At 45.7% G+C, this 18,674-nt stretch overlaps 1 protein-coding gene across 1 annotated transcript; it reads right to left on the bottom strand.

Annotated features, from left to right (window-relative positions):
• Positions 1 to 3,799: 3,799 nt before the first annotated feature.
• LOC100091243 (interleukin-20) lies at positions 3,800 to 10,663 on the bottom strand. Its single transcript, XM_029069464.2, has 5 exons — positions 10,478 to 10,663; positions 8,632 to 8,697; positions 6,921 to 7,073; positions 5,497 to 5,571; positions 3,800 to 4,224 (listed from the first exon to the last, which is right to left on the bottom strand). The coding sequence occupies exons 1-5, from the start codon at positions 10,631 to 10,633 to the stop codon at positions 4,138 to 4,140; spliced, it is 537 nt and encodes a 178-aa protein (XP_028925297.1). The 5' UTR covers positions 10,634 to 10,663; the 3' UTR covers positions 3,800 to 4,137.
• Between the last annotated feature and the right edge of the window lie 8,011 nt (positions 10,664 to 18,674).

The following is an 18,674-nucleotide window of genomic DNA, read 5'->3' as shown; positions in this document are numbered from 1 at the left end:
CTGGGGCATATACAAGATAATCGGGTCGGACAGAGTCCAGGACTCACATGGGGCTCACAGTCATAATCCCCATTTTACAGATGAGATAACTGAGCCACAGAGAAGTGAAGTGACTTTCCCAAGGTCACGCAGCAGACAGGCGGCAGAGCCGGGACTAGAACACAGGTCCTTCTGACTCGGAGGCCCGGGCTCTATCCAGTAGGCCACACTTCTCCTGCATTGAGCATTTACTATCCCCTGGAGCTGTCGGGACATATCCAGATATCTCAGATCTAACTTCAATAGACAAGTTCTGCCGCCTTTCTCTTCTGAAGGCCACCAACAGCAACGACCAGAAAGATTTCCGTTACCAGATTTTTCTGGGATGAACATTCTAATCGGTCCAAGTAGGGTTGAAGGATTAATAATAATAATAATAATGTTGGTATTTGTTAAGCACTTACTATGTGCAGAGCACTGTTCTAAGCGCTGGGGTAGACACAGGGGAATCAGGTTGTCCCACATGAGGCTCACTGTTAATCCCCATTTTACAGATGAGGTAACTGAGATTAGAATTCTGAACGGAGGTAAATGCCAAGGTAAGAACTCTAGAAATGTCGGATGCTAGCAGGGACCGGCGAGATGGGAAGTTAAATGAAAACATATGGTAGGGTGGAGTGCTATCATCTACCACAGAACTCAGGAAGAATCCAAAATAGAGACTTTGTCTCCAAAGAGAGTAACGTGTCCAAGGAAATTAAATCTGTCTGGAGCACTTTCTCAATTTTTTGAATGGTATTTGTTAAGCACAGATCATGACAGCTGGAAGTTTTAACACAGTTATAGCGGATGGAGAGAAGATTGAAATATCTGATAATTTTTGTCTCCTGGGATGGCTAATCAATAATAAAGGAACTAGTTGTCAAGACATTTGTCAGAGATTACTATTAGGAAGAATTGATATGAAGAGCCTGGAAAAAATCATGAAATATACTGCTGTAACAATTGCCACAAAATTACAAATCGTCAATTCTATGGTGTTTCCAGTGACTATATATGGATCCGAAAGCTGGACAGTGAAAACGCAGGATAGAAAAAGCTTTGACTCTTTTGATATGTAATGTTGGAGAAGACTTCTGTGAATACCATGGCCTGCCCAAAAAACAAATGGGTTTTAGAACAAATTAAGACAGCGTGGTCTTTGGAAGGCCAAATGCCTGGACTTAGATCAGCATATTTTGTACACATCATCAGGAGGACTAATTCTCCAGAGAAAACACTAATGCTAGGAGAAGTCCAGGGAAAACATGGAGGAGTCAGACCAGCAGCTAGATGGATAGAAGCCATAACAATGGTAATTCTACTTGGATGCTCCAACGACACCTCAAACTAAACAAATCCAAAACAGAACTCATCTTTCTACCGATACCTTGACTTCTCTTCTGTTTTCCCATCACTGTAGACAGCACCACCATCCTTTCTGTCTTAGAAGCCCATAACCTTAGCATTATCCTTGACTCATCTCTCTCTCGTTCTACTCACATATTCAATCCGTCACTAAATCCTGTCAGTTCAACCTTTATAACATCGTTAACATCTGCCCTTTCCTCCCCAACCAAAGTGCTATCATGTTAATCTAAGCACTTATCCTATCCCCCCTTGATTACCGTATCAGCCTCCTTGCTGACCTCCCTACCCACTGTCTTTCCCCACTACAGTCTGTACTTCATTCTGGTGCCTGGATCATTTTTCTACGGTCCATTTTCCCCCACTTCTCAAGAACCTCCAGTGGTTGCCGATCCACCTTCGCATGAAACAGAAACTCCTCACCATTGTCTTCAAAGCATTCAATCACCTTGCCCTCTCCTTCCACACCTCCCTGCTCTCCTACTACAAACCAGCCTGCACACTGCATGCTGAGAAGCAGCGTGGCTCAGTGAAAAGAGCACGGGCTTGGGAGTCAGAGGTCATGGGTTCGAATCCCGGCTCTGCCACTTGGCAGCTGTGTGACTGTGGGCGAGTCACTTCACTTCTCTGGGCCTCAGTTACCTCATCTGTAAAATGGGGGTTAAGACCGTGAGCCTCACATGGGACCACCTGATTACGCTGTATCTACCCCAGCGCTTAGAACAGTGCTTGGCACATAGTAAGCGCTTAAATACCAAATACCAACACACTGCACTCCTCTTATGCCAACCTACTCACTGTATCTCAATCTCATCTATCTCACCACTGACCCCTCGCTCTTCTCTTGCCTCCAACCCAAAACACCCTTCCTCTTCATATCTGAAAATTATTCTCCCCACCTTCAAAGCCTTATTAGAAGCACATCTCCTCCAAGAGGTCTTCCCTGACTAAGCCCTCATTGCCTCTTCTCCCACTCTATTTTGTGTCATCCTTGCCCTTGGATTTGCTCCTTTCTTTCACCCCTCCCTCAGCCCCACATCATTTGCGTACATGCCCGTAATTTATTTTTTTACATTAATGTCTGTCTCCCCCTCTAGAATGTAAGTTTGCTGTGGGCATGGAATGTGTCTGCCAACTTTGCTACACTGTTATATCCTACTTTCCCAAACACTTCATGCAGTGCTCTGCACACAGTAAATGCTCAATAAATATGATTGATTGATTGGTTTAGAATAGCCCCATGTGGGACAGAGGACAGGGTCTAACTTAATTAACTTGTATCCACCCCAGAGCTTAAGTACAGTGCTTAGCAATGATTGGATTGGCAGCCCCTTGAGGGCAGGGTTCATGTCTACTAACTCTGGGGTACTCTCCCACATGTTAACTACAGTGCTCTTTACAGAGTAAGCACTCAGTAAATACTATTGATGGAAATAAAGAAGTACTGAAATAATTCAATCAATAATACTGTTGATTGAAATTATAAAAAGAAAGACTCAAGCAGTCAAGACACCCAGAATGGCAGGGACCCTCTGTATTTTTCCCAGTGCATGGCCTAGTGGATAAAACATGGGGCTGGGAATCAGAGGAGCCGTGTTCTAGTCCCGGCTATGCAACGTGTCTGCTGTGTGACCTTGGGTAAGTCACATAACTTCCCTGTGCCTCAGTTACCTCATCTTCAAAATGGGGATTCAATGCCTGTTCTCCCTTCTACTTAAACAGTGAGCCCTATGTGGGACCTGATCACCTTACATCTACCCCAGGGCTTAGTAAGTGCTTAACAAATACCACAATTATTAATACTATTATTAGACTGAATCCCATACAAAACAGGTCAAACAGATCCAATCCTTGCCCTCATAGGGCTTCCAAACAAAAGGAAAAAAAATACAGAGAAAGAGAACAAGTCTACTCTTACCCTGGTAGTCGGTCAATCGTATTTATTGAGCTCTTACTGTGTGCAGAGCGCAGTATTCGCTTGGGAGAATACAGTATAAAAATAAACAGACACATTCTCTACCTATACTGAGCTTACAGTCTCTTGTGTGTGTAGTCGTATCTGAGAATCTTTCTGATTTTTCCTTTGGCCAATTTGTGTAGAGTTTCTTCCTTCTAAAAACGAGGCTGAGGCTCTCTAAGTGTTGAAATAAAAAAGTCTTTGGCGTTTTAAAGCAGCATGATGATTGGTAAGTTTAGGGGCTGAAGTTAAGCAGACTAGCCTCTCTGTGCATCAGCCAGCCCAGATGCTGAACTCAGATTCATTTATTCATTCAGTCGTATTTACTCAGCACTTACTGTGTGCAGGGCATTGTACTAAGCGCTTGGGGGAGTACAATACAACAATAGACACATTTCCTGCCCCAAACGAACTTACTGGACTGTTCCATGCATAAGAAACTTTTACACCCATCAGTGTAGAGAATCATTAATAATTTATTCTTTTTTAAAAAAAAGGCCCACTCAAACAGGAATAAGTTAGGTACAAATATCATTATCCAAATAGAAAAAAATAAATAAAACATTAAATAACAGAAAATAAATAACCAATATTAATAAACGCATTCAGCCTTAGAAAATGAGTTTCGGTAACAATCCCTCATACAAAATTATGGTGTGAAATTATTTTACAATGCCGCAATTAGGAAATAAGATAAATAATATCCTGCACTAAATCGCTTCAGAGAAGAGCCGCACTGCTGGTGGGAGACGTGAACTTGGAAGAGGAAGGTGAGAAGCTGTGGACTGCTCATGTTATTCTGGCTGCTCGATGTCTTCCATCCAGCTTAAAAGAATGTCCAGTTCTCCCAGGGCTTTCACTGCTGCTGCTTCAGCATCCAGCTGAAGGGAGATAGAAGTCACAATTAGGAGGCAAGGCAACCCAGATTGAATCAGCAGGGCCTAGTGGCTAGAGCACAGTCCTGAGAATCAGAAGGACCTGGGTTCTAATCCCAGATCTGCCACTTGTCTGCTGTGTGGCCTTGGGCAAGTCCAACTTCTCTGTGCCTCAGTTTCCTTAACTTTAAAATGAAGATTCATTCATTCGATCGTATTTATTGAGCGCTTACTGGGTGCAGAGCACTGAACTAAGGTGCTTGGGAGAGTACGGTGTAAGAGTAAACAAACACATGCCCACTATGAGGTTACACTTTAGAGGGGGAAATAGACATTAATATAAGACTGTGAGCCCCTTGTGAGACTTGGGCTGTGTCCAACCTGATTAGCTTGTATCTACTCCAGCACTTACACAGTGCCTGTCACGTAGTAAGCGTTTGACAAATACCACAGTAAAAGAAACCCTGGCCCAATTTGGACCTTATTTTGTTGGTCTCACCTACAGGATGTCCAACTCCAGGCTAGGAGACCCACATGGACCACCCCAAAACAACAGGGGAGCCAATCTGAAGAGCGGGTTATTCAGAATATGAGCAGATCGAAGCAATTACATCTTAGCTTGGAGTTTAGGAAAGGAGTTTAAGAAAGGTCAATGTTCCCACCAGTGTCTGTTTCACTGAGAGGCTTCTAGTTTCCCCCTCACCACAGAGAGCCCCAGCACTTTTTAAACCCAAATCAGAAGGTCTGTCCTGAACTGGAGTCAGGGGACTGGATGAGGTGACGTATGTCATGCATAATGGCATTTGTTAAGCACTTACTATGTGACATCAAAATCATATTTATTGAGTACTTACTGCGAGCAGAACATTGTACTGAGTGCTTGGAAGAGTACACTATGACATTTCCTGCCCCTATATGTGTAAGCACTGGGGTGGATTCAAGTTGATTAGGAGAGTCGCCATCTCTGTCCCACACAGAGCTCATAGTCTAAATAGAAGGGGGGGGACAAGTATTTAATCTCTATTTTACAGATTAGGAAACTGAAGCACGGAGAAGATAAGTGACTGCCCAAAAATCACACATCAGGCAAGTGGCAGAAACAAGATGAGAACCCAGGTCCTCTGACTCCCAGGTCCATGCTTTTTACACTAAGGCACGCTATTTCTGTAGCAAGGTAGGTAGGACCTTGACAGATCACAGTCTCCTGGATATTCATGTAGGGGACACGCTCTATCAGCTGAGCCTAGGAAACCAACTAAACAAATTGGATTTATTTACCTTCTCGAAATGACTCAGAACCCTGCTGAATTTCCCTCTTGCCTCCTCCCCACAATGGCACGTAGAGTGGTCGTGCTGAAAAGGAAAACAGAATAATGATTCAGTTAGGGACCGATTTCCTTCTCCTTTTGTCCTCTGCTTCATCTTCCTCCTCCTCCTCATCCCCATCAGGACACCTGAGAACAGTCAGTAGAAGCAGAAAACATTTGCCCTTGAAACTTTTCCTACTTGCCTTCCTATTCCCTAAACAGACTCCTGGTAGCAACTCACCAGCCCCCAAGGTCTCCTACTTTTGATTTCCCAAACCACATTCTCCTTCTCAACTTTGAGAGACCAGAAGGGAAAAGGATCCAGGTTGGCAAGGCTGAAGGCCTTCCAAAGTTCTTACTGCTTCTTGGAAAGCAAGGAGAAGTAAGTTTCTCCCTATCCTTCCAGCCTTGAGAAGCAGTGTGGCTCAGTGAAAAGAGCAGGGGCTTGGGAGTCAGAGGTCATGGGTTCGAATCCCAGCTCTGCCACTTGGCAGCTGTGTGACTGTGGGCAAGTCACTTCACTGGACCTCAGTTACCTCATCTGTAAAATGGGGGTTAAGACTGTGAGCCTCACGTGGGACAACCTAATTACCCTGTATCTACCCCGGCGCTTAGAACAGTGCTCGGCACATAGTAAGCATTTAACAAATACCAAATACCAGCCTCTCCATCTCCGTGTTCCTGTCACCGCTGTATCCCTCCAGACTGTGAATAAGTCTCAGGAGTTCACTCAAGTGGAGTGTTGATTGGAGGCTCTGGTTGTGAAATTTGGTGTAAAGAAATACCCTACTGATACTAATAGGGTGCTAGTAGGGTGTTAATAGGACCCACCCTTAAAACTCCCATTCTTGACTCCATCTCCCCCCACCTCAGTCTCCATCTTGTTACATAGATTGAGTCAGTGCCTGAAAATCTGTCCTGAACTGGACAAAATGGGGAAGGCTTTAGACTAGACCATGCTTTTGGCTGCAACTTTGACCTGCCAAACTGGGGACCCTCGGGCCGGGGTGAACCATTTTCCAGAAACTCATACCTCCTCTAGACTGTAAGCTCAGGGAACGTGTCTAACCAACTCCGTCATAACATACTTCCCCAAATGCTTAGTACAGTGCTGGGCACATAGTAACAGCTCAATAAATATCATTGATTGACTGACCTTGCTGAGCCTCACTTCCCCTGACTATAGCTGCTGTGTGACCTTGGGCAAGTCACTGAACTTCTCTGGGCCTCAGTTATCTCATCTATAAAAGGGGAATTGAGCCCGTGAGCCCCACGTGGGTAAAGGGACTGTGTCCCACCTGATTTGCTTGTATCTACCCCAGCGCTTAATATAGCGCCTGGCACATAGTGAGCTCTTAACAAATACCATTGCTATCATTATTATTATTAACTTACACAAAGCCGGAGGTCCCTTTTGACCCCCAGAAAAGTGTTGGCAATGGTGCTGATCTTCCTGAGGATGTCAGAGTCATGTGTCTTGTAGTGGTTAAACACCCGATCCAGGTAGAGTCTGAATAAGTGGCGGAGGAAGCAGCATCTGTCCGCCGGCTGGAGACAAAAGAAGAAAGTGAGGTCATAAGTGGGTGGGTTTTTCTAGTGAAGATGGAGAATTTTACAGTTTATTTCATTTGTGGGCTGTTTTGGATAATCCTGATTCTTTGGATCACTTTAAATAATGACTTCTTGCTTGCTAGGAATTAGTTTAGCCTAGTGGTCACCAGATGTGTGAGGGATAGAACCCTATAATTCCTGTCTTTCCTGGGCTCAGAACCAGGGGAAGCTGATCAGAGCTCGCTGAAGACGGCCCTAGGGGAGCCCCCCACCCCCTCACCCCTGCTCCCAAGAGAGACAGGAGAGGTAACGAAGACCCTTATAGCCAGGTCCTAATCAAGACATTTTCATATTCGAGGCCAAAGGGACACAGCGGATTCAGACCGGTCCTGGGAGTCTGAAGGTCATGGATTCTAATTCCAACTCCACCACTTGTCTGTTGTGGGGCCTTGAGCAAATCACTTCACTTCTATGGGCCTCAGTTCCCTCCTCTGTAAAATGGGAATCAAGACTCTTGCGGGACAGGCACTGTGTCCAACTCAATTTCCTTGTATCCATCCCAGCACTCGTTACAGTGCCTGGCACATAGTAACGCTTCACAAATACCACAATCGTTATTATTATTATTACTGTTAGGTATTTAGGCACAAGGTGAGAAGTAGGAGTCGGAAAGAGAACAGGGGAGCCTCTGGCTAGGATTACTATTTCCTGGCACAGGTCTGGTTTGCTTATACGGTAGTGCTGGGCCCGCCCTTTGATTTGCAGGGTGAGACCAGAGCCCTCTGCAGTCTCCACTTTAATTTTCAGGCACAAGTACTGGGTGGCCTAACAATAATAATAATAATAATAATAATAATGTCGGTATTTGTTAAGCGCTTACCATATGCAGAGCACTGTTCTAAGCGCTGGGGTAGATACAGGGCAATCAGGTTGCCCCACGTGAGGCTCACATTTAATCCCCATTTGACAGATGAGGTAACTGAGGCCCAGAGAAATGAAGTGACTTGCCCACAGTCACCCAGCTGCCAAGTGGCAGAGCCGGGATTGGAACCCATGACCTCTGACTCCCAAGCCCGGGCTCTTTCCACTGAGCCACGCTGCTTCTCCTAGTGGATAGGGCACAGGCCTGGGAGTCAGAAAGCCCTGGATTCTAATCCCAGATCCACCACGTCTGCTGTGTGGCCTCAGGCAAGTCACTTCACTTCTCTGGGCCTCAGTTACCTCATCTGTAAAATGGGGATTAAGTCTGTATCCCCATGTGGGACAGGGACTGTGTCCAACCTGATTATCATGTATCTATTTTAGCACTCAGTACAGTGCCTGGCACATAGTAGGTGTCTAATGAATAACATAAATAATAATGAATAAAATAAATTGGCTAAAAAGAGGTTTCCTTTCACGTCTCCAGTCCTCTCTGCTCTGCCACATTCTAACCTAACCCAAGCCGTTTCCGCTTTGGCCAGAAATTCGTATCTAATCTGGGAACAAATCTGCAGCCTCTGGGGACCCGTTACCATTAAGCCTCCTTGGAATCCCTTTGCAACAAGGTGCTTACCTCTGTGACTTGCAAAGATTCGGATCTCTTTAAAATCCTGATGTTCATGCTTTCATCTTCAGATTGCTAGTCAGAGGGAAGGAAAATAAATTGACAGTTATGAGAGGACTTTTTCCAGTCATCCAGCCGATGAATCAATTGCTGAAGTTAATTTAGGGTGAGTTATCTCCTCCTTAATACAATAGGCAATGCATCAGTGTCATAATCTGAAGGTCCTGAGTTCAAGCCTCAGAGGGGACAGAATTTCTTCATTCTTGTTCTCAAACATAATTATAATATTAACTGTGGTATTTGTTAAGCGCTTCTTATGTGCCAGGCACTGTACTAAGCTCTGTGATGGATACAAGTAAATCAAGCTGGACACAGTCCCTGTACCATATGGGGCTCAGTTCCTTTATCCCCATTTTACAGATGCGGTAACAGACACAGGTAAGTTAACTTGTCAGCAAATTGCCGTCAAAATGCTGAAAGTGCTATTAGTACTCCACCTATTTTTAGAAACAATATGGCCTCGTGGCTAGAGCACGGGCCTGGTAGGCAGAAGTTCCTGGATTCTATCCCCGGCTCCACCACTTGTCTGCTGTGCAGCCTTGGATAATAATAATAATGTTGGTATTTGTTAAGTGCTTATTATGTGCAGAGCACTGTTCTAAGCGCTGGGGTAGATACAGGATAATCATGTTGTCCCACGTGAGGCTCACAGTTAATCCCCATTTTACAGATGAGGGAACTGAGGCCCAGAGAAGTTAAGTGACTTGCCCACAGTCACACAGCTTCCAAGTGGCAGAGCGGGGATTCGAACCCATGACCTCCGACTCCCAAGCCCGGACTCTTTCCACTGAGACACGCTGCTTCTCCATCATTTACTCATTCATTCATTCAATCATATTTATTGAGTGCTTACTGTGTGAGCCCGTCATTGGGCACGGATTGTCTCTCTCTGTTGCCGAATTGTACATTCCAAGCGCTTAGTACAGAGCCCTGCACGTAGTAAGTGCTCAATAAATACTACCGTGTGCTGAGCCCTGTACTAAGTACTTGGAAAGTACAATTAGACTACAAATAGAAACAATCCCTACCCAACTACTAACAACAAGCTCACAGTCTAGAAGAGGGGAGAAAGACAGCAAAACAAGTAGCCAGGCATCCATAGCATCAATATAAATAGAATGATAGATACATACACATCATTAATTAAAAAATAGAAAAATAAATATGTACATATATACACAAGGGCTGTGGGGTGGGGAGGGGGGTAGAGCAGAGGGAGGGAGTCGGGGCAACGGGGAGGAGAGGAGGAGCAGAGGAAAAGGGGGGCTCAATCTGGGAAGGCCTCCTGGAGGAGGTGAGTTTTCAGTAGGGCTTTGAAGGAGGTGGAAGTGTGCTAGTTTTGTGGATGTGAGGAGGGAGGGCATTTCTGGCCAGACGTTGATGGTGGGACAGGTGAGAATGAGGCACAGTGAGAAGGTTAGTGGCAGAGGAGCGGAGTGGGTGGGCTGGGTTGTAGAAGGAGACAAGGGAGGTGAAGTAGGAGGGTGCAAGGTGATGGAGAGCTCTGAAGCTAATAGTGAGGATCAGTCACTTCGCTTCTCTGTGCCTCAGTTACCTCATCTGTACAATGGGGTTAAGACAGAGACCCATGTAGGATAGGGACTCTGTCCAACCTGATTAGCTTGTATCTACCCCAGAGCTTACTACAGTGTCTGGCGCATAGTAAGCACTTTACTAATACCAATTTAAAAAAAAAGTTTTCCAGGACAAGAATCCAATCCGCAGGCAGAATGTCCAATGATTGCAGGTGGGTAGGAGGGGGTCAGGAGGTTAGCGGGTCAGCCTATATACTCACAATGAGGGCTTTGATTCCTGAAAATTCATCTCTTAGTTTCTGAATGTCCACGGAGACCGAGCAGTGACCCAGAGGCAGTTTCTTCGACCCAGCGGAAGGTCTCCAACCCAACAGAGATACGAAGGAGAAGAGGCAGAGCGAGAGGCCAACCTTCATCTTATTGCGGCGAGCTGGAGGGAACTGATTAGGATCGGGAATTCTAGTCAAAAGATTAAAAAAGAAAATGGTGACACTTAAGGATTTCAGCAATTCCATAAATGCCCACCCTATTTCTACCATGAAAAAACACAAAGTCATCTCTGCAAAGGAAAGGTTGGAGATGAGGAAGAGGATGAGTGTGGCCTAGTGGAGAGAGCTCAGGCCCGGGAGTCAGAAGGACCTGGGTTCTAGCCCCGGCTCCACCACTTGTCTGCGGGTGACCTTGGGCAAGTCACTTCACTTCTCTGTGTCTCAGTTACCTCATCTGCAGAATGGGAATGAAGACTTTGAGCCCCACGTGGGACACAGAATGTATCCAACCTGATTAGCTTGCATCTACTCCGGCACTTAGAACAGTGCCTAGCCCATGGTAAGTGCTTAACAAATATCATAAAAAAGAGAGCACATAAAATGCCATCACTAGGCCAGACCAAAGGTCCAACTGGCTAAAATTCCATCTCCAATCATGGTAACAAGATGCCCGTTCAAAATTTATCCCAACGACTCCCTAAAGTTTCCCTCTAGCAACCTGTTGTAGTCTGCTCATCCATGAGGTTAGCCAAACCCCGCTTGTACCTACTGATCAGGCCCCTCAAGGCTTATGTCTTTCCAGAATGAAGAATCTTAATCCTTTCCAACTGTTTGCATGTGGGAGCGTGTCCACGCAGAGTAGCCTAGTTGAGTCTAGAAGCAGAGGCTCTGTAGTCGGATCTGAGCCCCTTCTTCCTTTATGCTTTCCATCCCTTCCCCGGTGTGATCACACAAATCTGTTTGGCCCCAAGCAACAGATATGGGCAGTGAAAGTGTCATTTCAGGAGAAATGTTAAAACTCGTTTGGGGAATTGACGCTTATCTCTTCCTCGTCTGGAATGCACACCTCTAGATCATTCCTGTTGGCCCCGGGGCTGGGAGGGGAGGGGGCAGTGGATAAACGGGGAATATCAGATTTTTCTCCAATGCCCTGACGTCACAGTGGGAAATAGATGAATAAATATTATTGATAAATAAATACCACTGACTGACTGATAGACTGAAGGGGGCACCCCAAATTCCTGGCCATTTTAGGTGGGACAGGAGAAAGGCTTTGAAAGGGGCTGGAGAGTAACTGTGGTGTTTGTTAAGCGCTTACTACAGGTCAAGCACTATACTAAACCCTGGGGTAGATACAAGATAATCAGATCCCACATGGGGCTCACATTCTAAGTAGGAGGGAGAAACAGATATTGAATCCCCATTTTGCAGATGGGGGAGCTGAGGCCAAGAGAAGTGAAGTGTCTTGCCCAACATCACACAGCAAACAAGTGATAGAAGTGAGATTAAAACCCAGGTCCTCTGAATCCCAAGACCAGGCTCTTTACACCAGGCCATGCTGCTTAGAGAAAGAGAAAAGAAAGGTAAAGGATGGAAAGAAAAGGGAAAGAATATCCCATCCCCGCATGGCCTAGTGGATAGAGCATGGGCCCAGGATTCAGGAGAACTTGGGTTCTAATCTCACTCTTCCACTTGTCTGCTGTTTGACCTTGGGGAATTCACTTCATTTCTCTGTTCTTCAGTTCCCTCAATTCTGTAAAAAGGGGATTAAAACTGTGAGCCCTTTGTAGGACATCTACTGCAGCACTTAGTAGAATTCTTGGCACATGTAAGCACTTAACAAATACCATTATTATTATTATTTTTATTAATAAAGCCACAGGAGCTGGGCTGCCTAACCCAGAAGGGGCCAGCTGGGTCAGGGCCACTAAATCCGTCTTTGCCCCCATCACTGGACAGTTGCCTGGGCTCCTGCCACAGCTGTTGTGACCTAGCCCAGGGCCACAACCAGAGAGCATAACCGACTCAGCTAGAAACATCCGGTCTGGTTGGTTCAAAAGTTCCCATCATGTACAGTTCTAAGATGAGCCGCTGCTGCCCCTGAGAAGAAAACTTGGACAACCTCTTCCTTCTCCCAGTTCCCACCTCAGTTGAGAACTTTAGTTATCCTTTAATAGTCATTATGGCATTTGTTAAGTGCTTACTATGTGCCGGACACTGTTCTAAGCACTGGGGTTGATACAGGGTAATCAGGTTGTCCCATGTGAGGCTCACAGTCTTAATCTCTATTTTACAGATGAGGTAATTGAGGCACCGAGAAGTTAAGTGACTTACCTACAGTCACACAGCTGACAAGTGGCAGAGCCGGGATTCGAACCCTTAGACCTCTGATGCCCAAGCCCATGCTCTTTCCACTGAGCCACACTGCTTCCCTGTTCCAAGTGGGGCTCACAGTCTCAATCCCCCTTTTACAGATGAGGTAACTGAAGTCCAGAGAAGTGAAGTGACTTGACCAAGGTCCCACAGCAGGCAAGTGGCAGAGCCGGGATTAGAACCAATGACCTTCTGACTACCAGACCCATGCTCTACCCCACTACCCCACTCCCAACCCTAGCAAAGGCAAGACTCCAACGGGGCCATCTTGGGCTTTTGCAGTGAAAGACAGAATTCTGAATTTCGTGACCAAAATTGGGAAATTCATATCTCCGCCTGAGAACACCATGTCATGTAATCCAAACGTATTGCTCCCCTCATGTTCTTTTTTTTCTTTTACGCATGAGGATATTATTTGAGTCATCATTTTGAGATACAGTAACTTCAGTTCATCGCCTATTTCGGGAGCCAGCCCATCATTTCAATTCACTGCCTAAGGGGAACAGAAACTTATTGACTGAACATCCGTGTCTAGATGGATGCCAGGGTTCCCACCGCCCTTTCCCAAGATACCAGGAGGGTGAAAAGAGCACGGGCCTGGGAATCAGAGAACCTGGGTTCTAATCCCAGCTGTGCCACCTGTGTCCTGGGTGAACCTGGGCAAGTCACTTCACTTCTCTGGCCCTCAGTTACCTCATCTTTAAAATGGGGATTAAGACTGTTAAGACTGTGAACCTTATGTGGAATGGAGACTGTGTCCAACCCGATTAACTTGTATTTACCCCGGTGCTTAGTATATTGACTGGCACATAGAAAGTGTCTAATAAATACCATTTTTAAAAATTGCCAAAGAAAGAGAGAAACGGCTTGCAAGCCCTCATTGCCTCTTTTGGAAACACTCATCTACTCAATCCAATTCTTGAAAGTTGAGAAGATTATACTCTGACTTTTCTGAGAGAATCTAAGTACAAGAAGGAACTCAAGGTTATAGGATGTTAAAATCCTCAGATAATCTACTTGCCCTGAGTTTTTGATCAAGGTTTGGTTTCCCTCTTCTCTCTGTGGCTATCACCCTCTTCTTTGAGGAGGAGGAGATGCACAGGAAACACCCTGCATTATGAGCTGCTAAAAAATTGAGAGGTGGTTAAATCTGTAATAATAATAATTATTATTATTATATTTGCTGAGCTCCACTATGTATCAAGCACTGAGGGAGGTACAAGAAATCAATTTAGACCCAATCCATGTCCCACATTGGGCTCCTAATCTAAGGGCAAAGGTGAGCCGGTATTTAATCCCTATTTTACAGATGTGGGAACAGAGACGCAGAAAGTAACGTGACCAAAGTCATACAGCAGGCAGGTCACAGAGCTGGGGTTAGAACCCAGGTCTCCTGCTTCCCAGTGCTGGGCTCTTTCCTCTAGGCCACACATCTAAAACAGCACAATCTTCATCCTGGATGTGTGGTCGGGGGCACAGATGAAGACACGAAGAGAGGGAGTCCACTTACCTTAACTTTAGGAGTGCTGCTCCTCGCTTCAGGCGAATCTACAGTAGACTGAGACAGCTCCACTTATATACACAGGTGAAGGGAAGGAAGTGAGACCAGGTGTGTGACAGCTGGAACTCCCATGGAATTTCTCCTTTCTGTAAGGAACTTCCTTGCAGAATAGGCTCAGGTCCTTCAGTTCGGGTTCCCCCAACCCCTTAACCCCCAAAACCAAAGTTGGTGGTCTTCTCTGGCTAAGCAGCTGAATCACCACCTTTGGGGATTCCCCATCCCGGAGGAGCCCATCTCAGCTCTCTCACTGCTCCCTCTGAAGAGAATCAGGGAATCCTCAGACTCCAAGGGATTTTGAGAGGTGGCTTAATCTCTTCCCCTGACTCTAGGCAGGACTGCACTCAATGATCCAATTCATTGGGTCCTGTCTGTCCTTCACTTAAAGGCCTCCAAAGACCATCCCCCAACCTCCGTAGGAAAGACATTCCTTGTAGTTCTCGCTATCAGGAAAGTCCCTCCTAATGTTGAACCTAAAAGTTTCTGCCTGTAGTTAAAGGTCCTTCCCTCTCACATTTGCCAAAGGGTCAACACAAACAGTTTCTCAGTTGCACTCACTCCTTTCTCCCTCCCTCTCTCTTTTTCACCTTTCCAAAGGGGAACCTGTAAATTTTAGAATTCCAACGATTCTTCTTCTTCACCTTCAGGGGATTATTGTCTCAGTCTTGTGCACTGTTCAGTTGTCTAATTTGTTCTCTTTCAGAACTGGGTTCCTTCCCTTCTCCTCTGCTCCCTCCCTCCCCACCCAGACCAAGTTCTGACTTCTTTCTAAAATAATAATAATGATGATGGCACTTGATAAGTGCTTATTGTGTGCCAGGCACTCTACTAGGCGCTGAGGTGGATACGAGCAAACTGGTTAGACACAGTCCCTGTCCTACCTGGGGCTCACAGTCTTAAACCCATTTTACAGATGAGGTAACTGAGGCACAGAGAAGTGATGCGACTTGCCCAAGGATACACAGCAGACAAGTGGCAGAGGCGGGATTAGAACCCATGACCTTCTGACTCCCAGACCCGTGCTCTATCCGCTATGACATACTGTTTCTCCAAAATTCATTCATTCATTCGATCTTATTTATTGAGTGCTTACTGTGGGCAGAGCACTGTACTAAGCACTTGCAAAGTACATTTCAGCAAAAAAGAGACAATCCCTACCCAACAACAGGCTCACAGTCTAGAAGGGGGGAGACAGACATCAAAACAAGTAAACAGGCATCAATAGCATCAGTATAAATAAATAGAATTATAGATATATACACATCATTAATATAATAAATATGTACATGCATACACAATGATGTACCTGCTTCCCTATTCTGAACTGGTTTTTCAAAGATATGGTATCTTTTTATGTCACATCTGCTCTTACTTTACTTCCACTCATTACTTGGAGCTAGTATTTTCCTCTAAAACATTTTTTTCAAGAAAATATAGGAAGGACCAAGAAAGGCAATCCTAAGAAAAACCCAAAAAACCAATAACCAAACTGGAAACATTAGGGTTATCAGGGCTCCTTAAATAACTGATATCAATTGCCAATACATCGATACAGAGTATCTTCTTGAACTGAACTAGAAAGAGCCGAAGCATCTTACAAAAAGTTTTGAAATCACCTCTTCCCACTGATACAAAATCAGACTCCCAAGATATGATCTCCAAGAATGAAAATGGAATGAAGTAATGCTAGTATCGTCAGCACGACAGAGCAGAGTGTGTCTGTGGGTGTGTGTGTGTTTATTAACTCCTCTCATTTTAACAAACTAGACCCAGATAAGCAATGTGGGAAGCAGTGTGGTGTAGTAGGAAGAGCACGGGCCTGGGGAGTCAGAGAACCTAGATCCCAATCCCGACTTCATCGCTTGTCTTCTTGTGTGACCTTGAGCAAGCCAGTTACCTTCTCTGTGCCTAGTTCCCTCATCTGTAAAATGGGGACTCAATACTTGTTCTCCTTCCTATTTAGACTGTGAGTCCCATGTGGGACCTGATGGTCTTGTATCTACCCCAGCCCTTAGTCAGTGCTTGGCATATTGTAAGCACTTAACAAATACCACAAGTATAATTATTAATTATTAGAAGTCAGCAGTAAATGGATAACCGAATCCTTTTCCTGAAGCAAATGCAAGTTCATATCTGAGTCTTCAGGGTGTTTGGGCAACCTCGGAGCCCCCTGAGAATAAAAATCCAGAAAAACCAGCTGGTCTGGCAAGTCCTGGCTTTGCTGATGCGGGTTTTCCCTGCTCGGGAAGTCTCCAACTGCTTCCTGCTGGGTTGTTGCATCACTGGACCCAGAGAACTCCTGAGATTTCCTAGCTTGCTCAGCAGAAGTCATGTCTCCAGGAAAGTAGATGGGGAAAGGAAGGGGGTGGATAGAAAAGGGGTCTCTCTCTCCACTTCCCAGGGAACCTAGGGTGGAGGCCAAGATCAGGATGCTTTCTGAGATGCAGGAAGTGTGACATCCTGGAGAAGGTTGACTTTGCAAAAACAGTTCCCAGAAAAGGTGGAGGGAGAACCCTCTTGCCACATCTGGAGAAGGTGGATAGGTGTTGCTTCATTTTCCCTTCTTAGATTTCTCTATTATGGCCTGCTGAAGCATTTGAACTTGTTGATCTCACTTCCAGTATGCCTGACCTTGAAATACTCCTGGATTTTCTTCTTGTGGCAGGGACCAGGTACCTTGAATCTCAGGCAGCATAGTCTTGTAGAAAGAACACAGGCCTAGGAATCAGGGAACTTGGATTCTCATTCTGGCTCGGCCACTTGCCTGCTAGAATAGCCTTGGGCTGTCAATTCACTTCTCTGTGACTCAGTTTCTTCATCTGTAAAATGGAAGTCCAATACCTGTTCTGCTACCTACTTAGACTGTGAGCCCCCCGTTTTGTCTGATCTGAGATCTTGAATCTTCTCCGGTGCTCAAAGGAGTGATTGGTGCCTAGAAAGTGCTTAACAAATGCAGCAGTTATTATTATCACTGGATGAGATCTCAAGACGCCATTTCATCCAATCTCTTGATGACGGTCAAGCTCGATCCCAAACCAACACAGAGAGGTAGAATATCTTTTTCCAAGTGGAAATGAGATTCCCCACCCACCTTCCCTTACCCATTCCAATGTGTAAAACACAGACTCGGTCGACTCTCAGGTTCAAAGTTGACATTTGTCACATTGAGATTACATCCATGTGTGCTGGTGTGGTCGAAAGGGTGGATCCGTTACCCAGAATTCTTTCTGCACCAAACCCAAATAAAGATCATCTTTTTTCAGAGCTGCTGTGCTTGCTACTTGGACCGCCTGGCTCGATTTGCAATCTTCCCAGAGACTTTGTTTGGAAAGAGGCGCTGCATTACCAAAGGCTATGTGCCAGATTGTCCTGCCCAACTCTGTTGTTCCCTGGAAATCTGAAGTTCTGCTGCATTGTGGGACATTGTTCCCCCACCACAGGGCCTTGTGTGAGTTTGGAGAAGTCTGGGTTCTACATCTCCAGGGGTGGGATGGGTGGACACAGAGTCAAACCTGGCCAGAATCAGGCAGGGTTGACTGGCCCCTGGCTCCCTAGTATGGGCAGGGGGGACCGGGGACTGCCACGCCAGAAGGGTCCAGAAACTCATCTCCAGAGAGCACATTTGTGAGCCTCAGATTCACCCTGGATGCACATTCCAATCACTTCCAGTTAGGCAAAGCTGTCGCCAGTGCCAGAACCAAACACAGACAGAAGCCAGAATTGGGCCAAACCCCCTTTAATATGGTATCCTCTCCTTCCACTCCCCCAAAATTCCAAATTCAACGGCCTCTTCTCCGTCTTAATCCTCTTTTTCTTGCCAGCTGTCTTCCACACTGTGGATCACCCCTTCTCCTGGAAATACTTCTTAATCTTGGATTTAATGACACTGTCCTCTCCCGGTTCTCCTCCCATCTCTGACTGCTCCTTCTCAGCCTCTTTTGCTGGCTCCTTCTCTGCTTCCCACCCTCTAACTGTGGGAGTCCCTCAAGGCTCAATTCTGGGTCCTCTTCTATTCTCCATATACACCCACTCCCTGGGAGAACTCATTCACTCTCACAGCTTCAACTACCAGCGTGGCTCAGTGGAAAGAGCACGGGCTTGGGAGTCAGAGGTCACGGGCTCGAATCCCACCTCTGCCACTTGTCAGCTGTGTGACTGTGGGCAAGTCACTTCACTTCTCTGTGCCTCAGTTACCTCAGCTGTAAAATGGGGATTAACTGTGAGCCTCACGTGGGACAACCTGATTAACCTGTATCT

The sequence above is a fragment of the Ornithorhynchus anatinus genome, chromosome 7 (assembly GCF_004115215.2).
Source record: "Ornithorhynchus anatinus isolate Pmale09 chromosome 7, mOrnAna1.pri.v4, whole genome shotgun sequence".
NCBI lineage: Eukaryota > Metazoa > Chordata > Mammalia > Monotremata > Ornithorhynchidae > Ornithorhynchus > Ornithorhynchus anatinus.
The sequence above is the reverse complement of the archived record's forward strand: the minus strand, read 5'-3'. Positions and strand labels throughout refer to the sequence as shown.